At 34.8% G+C, this 7965-nt stretch overlaps 1 protein-coding gene across 2 annotated transcripts; it reads left to right on the top strand.

Moving 5' to 3' along the window:
- The first annotated feature begins 571 nt into the window (after positions 1-571).
- On the top strand, positions 572-6827 carry LOC107008641 (protein odr-4 homolog). Of its 2 annotated transcripts, XM_015207760.2 has the most exons (11): positions 572-731; positions 791-1003; positions 2181-2276; positions 2551-2639; positions 2734-2862; positions 3918-4032; positions 4363-4447; positions 4565-4674; positions 5083-5234; positions 5696-5792; positions 6341-6827. In XM_015207760.2, exons 1-11 carry the CDS (start codon positions 651-653, stop codon positions 6656-6658), a joined length of 1485 nt encoding a protein of 494 aa, XP_015063246.1. In that variant the 5' UTR covers positions 572-650; the 3' UTR covers positions 6659-6827. The 2 variants fall into 2 exon arrangements, with proteins under 2 accessions (XP_015063246.1, XP_015063247.1); XM_015207761.2 differs by lacking the exon at positions 791-1003 and having other exon boundaries at positions 587-731.
- The last annotated feature ends 1138 nt before the right edge of the window (positions 6828-7965 follow it).

Here is a 7965-nt window from a genome sequence, read left to right as displayed (position 1 = left end):
AAGGATGTACAAAATACTTAAACTTGACAAGGAGGAGTGGATAAAAACAAAAGAAAATTACTGCAATACAAAATGATGAGCAAGATTAATTTTTTGCTTGAGAATCTCTCACCCTCCTCTAGGTATTTTATAGCAGTAGCTAGGATGACTTTTGAGTAGGTACAATTAATTTGCATTAAATTAGTTCGATGATTTTAGTCCATATCAAATTTATTTTAAAAAAAAACTCTTCAAATACTCTTGATTTTTATAAAAAAAGAGAAATTAATTATTAATATGAATTTGTTTTATGCACTAATTTAAATAACTTATTTATTAAATATTTAATTTATATTTTATAATATTTGTTTTAATTATTTTAATATAAGGGTAAAATGGTAATTTAACTTTGAGCTTTGAATTTTTCCACTTGTCATAATATATGATAATGATTAAAAATAGTAAAAATAATAGTGTATATATTTTTTCCCACTTGTAATAATATATGATGATTATTAAAAATAGTAAAAATAATAGTGTGTATATTTTTTTTATTAACACCCCTAATTAGGATAAGCAACTTATATTGGACCTTTTTCCTATTAGAGAAATTTCAATAGGTAATAGTGGTGTTTCCATATCAGAGTGCAGAGTGCGGAGAAAAGAAAGAGATGGTGAAAGTAGTAGTGGGAGAAGAAAGTCAGGTCAAAATAGCTGAAGATCGGCTTAGCAAATCTGGAGTCCCTTCTCAGGTAAATAATAAATTCATGTATGGATGACCAAAGCTGTATGTGATAATTTGTTTGGACAGGTAGGGCTTGTAATTGGGAATATAAGTGGGAAATTAGATCGAGGATTCATATTCGATTTAATCCCAACACCGGTGAATGACAATGGTGAGCCGGCATGTTCCATAATTGGTGAGGCTAAAGATGATCGGAAAAAGGCACCCAAAGGGAAGTCGCTCCCTAATTCTTCCACATTGTTTATTGACAAAGATTGGCTTGCTGAACACGCTCGTCAGGTACCCTTCGAAATATATTAGGTTACTACTTCTCCTATCTCACCCACTGCTAAATTGTGTGGAACAATTTGTATGAATTACTCTGGAGATCCAGACACCGCGAAAGCAGTAGCCCTTTAATTGCTTTGGGGAATCGGCCCAAGGCTCGCAACATGTTGGTGAGCTTTTAGATCCCGCCAATAAAAAGCTAACTGACATGTATGTGGTAAAGTCCATATTCATTTAGTTCAGAACCATTTTGAAATCTTTGATTCAGATGATAAAATGTAGTCGGAAGTTTCCGGTATAGATTAGTGGTTACTTCTCGAATCCTAGATTTCTAATATTATTCTTCTTCACAAACACATCATATATGCTATCTGTTTTTTGGTGGTATCTAGTCATCTCTTGGGTTGTGGGGAAGAAAGAAAGAAACCATAGGTGTTCTGATGGGACATCAACTCCAACTCAATCCCAGGAAGCTAGATGCTTAGTTGTCTTGTTTAGCTGAAATTTCCTACTCGTGATAGCATTGACAGTTTTTTGGGGCTTTGTTAGCTCCATGGTACTAGTTGAGTTTTTTTTGTAATAGAAGCTAACATGTTTTTTTGCTTCAAAAATCTATTGGCTTTTGCGTTTGTAATTTGATACCTTCCGGTTGTCATATATCAATGACAATATCTTAGTTCATCTAAAAAGAATATGATATCTTTATTTGGTAAAAAACACCTATGATATCTTCTAACATTCAAATATCATATTACTGGCTGTATATAATGTTTAGTGCTTCCCTTTGCTTGACAGAGCTTGTGGGTGTTGAGGAGCATGTAGTAGCACCTTGATGCCTGCACTAACGTGCCTTTCATTTTCTGTGATGTTCGCAAACTATGCAACTGAAATGCTTCTTCTACTGCTGCTACACTGTGTGATGCAAATACCTCCTCTATTTGACAAACTACCATATGTTTTCTTAACTTTGTAGCCTTGTATATGAACTTTGTTTGGAAGAATATTCAAATGAGTACAGTGGATTTAAGAAATATCTCTTGTCCTAACTCTCTGGGTGTTGTGCTGGCAACTTCTCAATTGACCACAAACTTCAGATTTTTGTGGAAAAGGCCATCATAGTGAATAATCAAAATATTATGAATCATGTAAATCCTATGTAGAGTTATGCTTTAATATATTCATCTTTCAGGTTGGGAGAATGCTAGTGGGTGGCGTGAAGGTGGTTGGCATCTATATATGGACCAATGAGAGCTCATTCAAAAATTCAACCATCACGCTTTGTCAGGTTTTACTATTATAACTTGAAGTCAACGCTATATTTTCTTCTCTGTACCCGAGGCTCTACCATAACTGCACTATTGTGTTATTTTCTGGAATAGGAGGCTCTCATGTAGTAAGTCTCTGTTGTCATGCCTTTTACGGTGAAGTTAACTTACCTTCCAGAAAATGCTTAATGAAACATGAAACTTATAATTTCCATTTACTCATAATTAGTTTTCAATGTTAACTTCTGTCATTATTTGTATTCTTGCTCTCTTTCTCACTTGCTTATTGTACAGGCTGCAAAAGCAGTTGCTGAAGCGGCCCCTTTGTTGGAAGTGCATTGGGATGAAAGATTGCTTGTGCACATTGGTTACAGTCCCTTGAGGTTATCTGGTCTAACTATGTGTTCTTACATTCCTTTTCAAAAACATATTGGAATAGGCCCTTATTGTTGATTTAACAGATAAGATGTATTCCAGGTGGACATGTCGAAATTGCTCGTTGGCTTCAAATATTACATCTGGCAATATACGACCTTGCGATTTCAAAATGGGAAAAATTCTGAGTACTCGTCAGGCATTCCGATGCACATATGACTTTGATTGGAGGTGAACTTTTCTGTTTGCTGGAATTGCTCATTTTTTAAATCATTCTTTGGTGTATTGGACTGAACATGAGTTTTGATTTCATAGTGCCACATTTCAAACCAAAAAGAAATTCCAACTATCTCAAGCAACTCATTTGTTTGTTATTTTAATTGCATGATTGTTTGTTAGGATATTTCTTTTTTGGCATGACAACATTGATAAGGAGGCAAAAAACGTCCTCCCCGTTTTCCCTGGCACTAGAGAGAGGTTGGAGAAGTGCCATATTAATGTCTTTGAAGAACGTTAGGCAAAATAGTGAGTGAAAAATGGCTTGTCTCAAACATTGGGTAACTTTCGTTGTTGAGATAGGCTTGTATCACACTATGGCTTTTGGTTTGTTTTTCTGCACTAGTATGACAGAAGAAAGAAAGAAATCTTATGTTTTGGGGGGTGGGGAGACTGGAGAGGGTGGTGTTGGTGGGTGGGTGGCGGGTGAGTAGGCCTTTTTGATCAAGTGGTTTGCAATAAAACTGTTTAACCTTTCCTTTGGTTGGTTGCAGCCATTTTATATAAGTTAGGGTGATTTTGTCGTAATAAAGGTGTGATTAGAAAACTATTATCCCTCTGTGTTATGATGAACTGGAGGTTGCATTTATAGTAGATCCTTTCTCTTCTTTGTTTTGTAGCTTTGCACTTCCTTTTCTTGTGATCCCTATATGGTATATCTCTCCACACAAGCTTAGTAAACCCACTGTACCAGTGGAAACAATTCAGTTTTGTGACTTTCATAAAATAGAGATATGTCAAATATGATATTTTCTGCCAGAATCATGGCTCTTTATGACTCCAGGACTCTGTGTTACCATCCCCTCATTTATGTTCGCAAAAATGATTCATTTTAAACTTGTGCTACCTTGTTAGTACCATCACATAACTCATGAAGTGTTTTTCCTAGTCCTACCTTTTGTTTTTAAGTACTCAAATCAATTATGTTTGTTTATTCTTTTTACTGATTTTCTTAGAGATCTCAGAGAAATTCAGAGAAAATGTCTCACGGTTGAGCAACATGTTTCCAGGTTGCCCATATACCAGGGTTCAAGTAACAAAAGATTGGTTGACATTCTTCATCATGGGATTTCAATTCATGCCAAAGAGCTTAAAGGTGCCAAAGCATTGATTGATGGGAAACTGGTAATGAACTCTAGACTACATCAACCACTATTTTAAAACTTGGATGGTAGTTTTCCTCTTAAATCATCCTCATGGCCAGTCCTTACGATTTTACTACCTCATGTTGCAACTTTTAGTTCTCTTTCTTTCATTTTAATTAATTGCTAACAGAAAATATTTACTCTAAACAGTGCTAGTTCTTGAGTAGTGACTTATCAATTGGGCTTTAAAATATGATATAGGCTGCTACTCTATACTTGATTTGCTTGCTTGTCCTCTATGAAAATATGAGCCCGGTCTCTTTCCTTAGTTATTATGTTTGGAAATTCACATTTTTTCTTAAATTTCTAGGCAAATGAGGATGAGCAATTTGATTTAGGTGGTGTACATGATGTTGAATTTCTCCTACCTTTCATGGAAGATACGTATTTGGAAGGTCTGTAGACATTCTCCAATTTACACAATTAGCCTTTCTTTTGAAGTTGATGAAGTGAGTTAGTTGCTATACAGCAATTTCTTTCTTTCTGTCATTCATCTCCTTTTTATTGTGAAGTATGCAGCCAAAAAGAGATTACAGGTCTTCTAGTCTTCAGCGGCTCTGTCTGCTCCTATGCTTACTCAAATTCGAAGGAACCATCTTCTCAAGCTTTGGCTGACATAAAGGTATTTTAACTTCCCATTTGATGTTGTCTGCTCTCTACATTAAGAACTAAAAGGTTCAGTAAATCTGTTCTTACTTATCTGTTGCATTCATGGATGATAAGATGTTCTATTAGATTTCAGTCCATTTGTTGGGCTTCAGAAAGCCATATTATCACAGCATATTTGACGGGTTACTCAAAGCAGAGAGATTCATTTGTATTTTCTTCATAAGATCAGATCACAGGCGTCGTACACCTGGTTCTGGATTTAACAGTGATTTTATATCACAAAGGGAATATTTTACTATTTGGGTTAGAGTGAACTTGGTTTTAGCTCACATTTGTTCTGCATAATGCTAGAACGTAGATCCTTGTTGTCTTAAGGATTCTTTTTTTCCAGCATTTAACATCTGGTCTTCTTGGTGTTTAGGAAGACATAATTAAGAGTCTAAGAAGCAGGTTAGATATCATGTGTGATGAGGCAGACAGGAAATCAGATTCTAAAGAGGACAGAACTGAAGAGAGCAACAACCAGATATTAAGTGGGAGTGCAGTTCTGCAACTTGATTTACAGTTACAGAGGTATAACACAGTGTAATGATATCTTTTCTTTCCTCTAGATGTCCAGATTTAATCCTGCACACTTATTTTTCACCATGGCATCGACATCTGTTTGCAAAATTCTCTAGTTCTTTATTTTTTACCTGGTATGGACTTTAGTATTTTAATGAGATTTAATTCTCTTATAAACTTTATTCAAAATTGAGGATTTGATACTTCCTCTATTTTTCTGATGAAATTTGATACTTCCTCTACCATATTCTTATTAAGAACTACAAGAGTAATTTTGTCACTGGTCATACTTATGACTAAGGGTGCTTATGGTTCAGTTCGGTCCGGTTTATCGGTCTGTAAATATGTTAAATGTATTTCATTTTGCTAAACAACTTTGTAGTTATTACACTTTGACCTTTACCCTTAACTGGACGGGTAGCAATTGGCTTGTTAACGATGCTGAAATGGTTTGCTTTCTTTTTAAACAGAAAACATTGCAGTATGTCATTTCCTCGAAGAGTATTTTTACCTTGGCTGGCTGATACATTCCTCTGTGACTATATACAACCATCTGAATCAGTTGAGGTGAGTTAGTTGCACCCTTTATATTCTTTGGTGAAGCAAATTATACTACACTCAGCCGTATTTCTTTTATTTGTCTTCCATTAAACATAAATGACATTTTTTCCTTATATTATGTTTTCTTGCCTTAAAGAATAGGCACTACTCTAAAGTCCTGTAACTATACTGAAGCTGCAGACACTTTCGTATTTGCGTGTTTGCCTTATAGTATACATGATCCTTGTACATTTTTCCAGTTGGTGTTTCACCTCAAGGAATGTGTTCCTTGTGACAATTTTTTCATTTTTAGGATTAGAAGTTGTCAAGAAGATCTAATCTCTGTATAATGGTTGAAGCTCCTTCCTTGATCTCACTTGCTGAGTTCTTTAATGGGACCTTTTGTTGTCTCTCTGTGATAATTGTACATTAGAGATCAGTTGATCTGCCTTGTCTATTTGGTAGAGAAGTGGTTTGAGCAGTATTTGTTAAGACATTGTTTACCATATTGCTCAATGCAACTAAATATGTTGGATCAATTATACTCAACTCTGATGTGCTGTACTTTGAGTTAGGTTCTCCTGGATCATTTTGCCGAGCTTATGTCTCTAGAGTTCCCCAGTATTTCTTCAATAATCTTGGAGCCTGAAGCTGAAACTGAAGCTCCTGCGTTGGTATCCACCACAAAATCATTTTTGGAGGTGTCAACCCCATATGCTCTACTACCTAAGTCGGACGATCCACTCTCAAATAAAAATAGAGCTGCTACAATCTTGACAAGTGACCAGAAATCGACAAACACAGCTGGTTTTAACTTGATGATAGCTGTTTTAGTTCTTGTTGTATCAGTTGTGGTAGGGTTTGTGGTATTTTCTGTTAGGTCATCATCTTAATTCTTAGGGAACAGGGATGGTTCGAACAAAAAATATGTTCAGATCAAATCTGATGATACTAACTACTAAGGCTATCATTAACAATTATACCATAGTAGAAGTGTGTGTATACTATGCGTTATTAACATGTCGGTAATTATTTTTATCTATCTCTGACATTTTTTGGCTATTTCTAACTCACAACTTCCCTTTCATTTGATACGCTTAAATTACACTTCTATTAAAGAAGTATAAGCGATCATTGTCAAATAAAGAATCCAACTGTAGGTTGGGATCGATCCTACGAAGAATATGGTTTAGACTTAAACTTAACTCACTCTCTCTTTTTATTCAAAATATTTTCGAGAGTAAACAGGGGGTTGTGTAACTAAAGTAACAGATTGTGAAAGCGAGATGAGCAATTTGAGATATCAATATAAGATGGAAATTGGAGCATATGTATTCCCCACAAGCTCTTAATGCAGTAATTTTAATAATATTAATCCTATTCTAGTGTTTGACATGCAAGGCCAATAAGTTATGTATCTCTAGTGATTGATACTGTTAGTAGGAATTTTAACTCGTGACTTGATAAATCTACAAATGTGTTTTTTACTAATCCTTACCTTCATTCCAAATTAGTCATGTTGTCAATTAAACTTAGGGTATTCACCATCTCCTCAATTGATTAAAGTTGGACAAATAGATAACAAATCTTTAACTAAATCTATGTTGTTTAATCTTTTTCTTATTCGTTACCCCCTTTGTAAGGAAAGTAACAAGTAGGAAAGATACGAGTTCTAACGTTGAGCACCGCTAGAAAGACTTTTGAACAAAAAGATTAACAATACACGTATAGACACTACTCAAGATTACTTATTTATTATTCATATTTTCTTAATTGCTCATGGTTTCCACAACTCTAGTTGTGGCGATTTAGCTACTCATGTTTGAGAGTTCACAATTTATAATTAGGTTAAACGAATTCATGAACTTACAATTTAAAAAGATGAAAATTGAAATCTTGAATTGAAATTCAAAGTAAACTTCCATAAACCAACTTCTGGAAATTAAATTGCTAAGACGTTCCAAAATAATCGCAAAAGACCAAAAAATAAAATAAAATTATACAATAATGTCAAACTCCCAAATACGGAAAATACAACCCATATTTATAGAGTTTTAAATCCTAAACCCATTAGGAAACACAATAAGGAAAATTAGTTTAGGATGAAGTTTCGATTGATGGCAGGACCTACGGACTGTAGTTCGACCTACGGACCATAGTCTACCTCTGTGGACCAACACTTAGAAACTAATTCAGGTAC

This window comes from Solanum pennellii, chromosome 2 (genome assembly GCF_001406875.1).
Source record: "Solanum pennellii chromosome 2, SPENNV200".
Taxonomy (NCBI): domain Eukaryota; kingdom Viridiplantae; phylum Streptophyta; class Magnoliopsida; order Solanales; family Solanaceae; genus Solanum; species Solanum pennellii.
Note: the sequence above shows the minus strand (reverse complement) of the source record. Positions and strands in the feature narration are given on the sequence as shown.

Excerpts from the sequence above, each read along its gene's own strand:
- LOC107008641 (XM_015207760.2), top strand. The coding sequence starts at position 651 with ATGGTGAAAGTAGTAGTGGGAGAAGAAAGTCAGGTCAAAATAGCTGAA. Across the intron at positions 2,277-2,550 it reads CAACCATCACGCTTTGTCAG|GCTGCAAAAGCAGTTGCTGA; the intron begins GTTTTACTATTA and ends CTTATTGTACAG. Across the intron at positions 2,863-3,917 it reads ACATATGACTTTGATTGGAG|GTTGCCCATATACCAGGGTT; the intron begins GTGAACTTTTCT and ends ACATGTTTCCAG.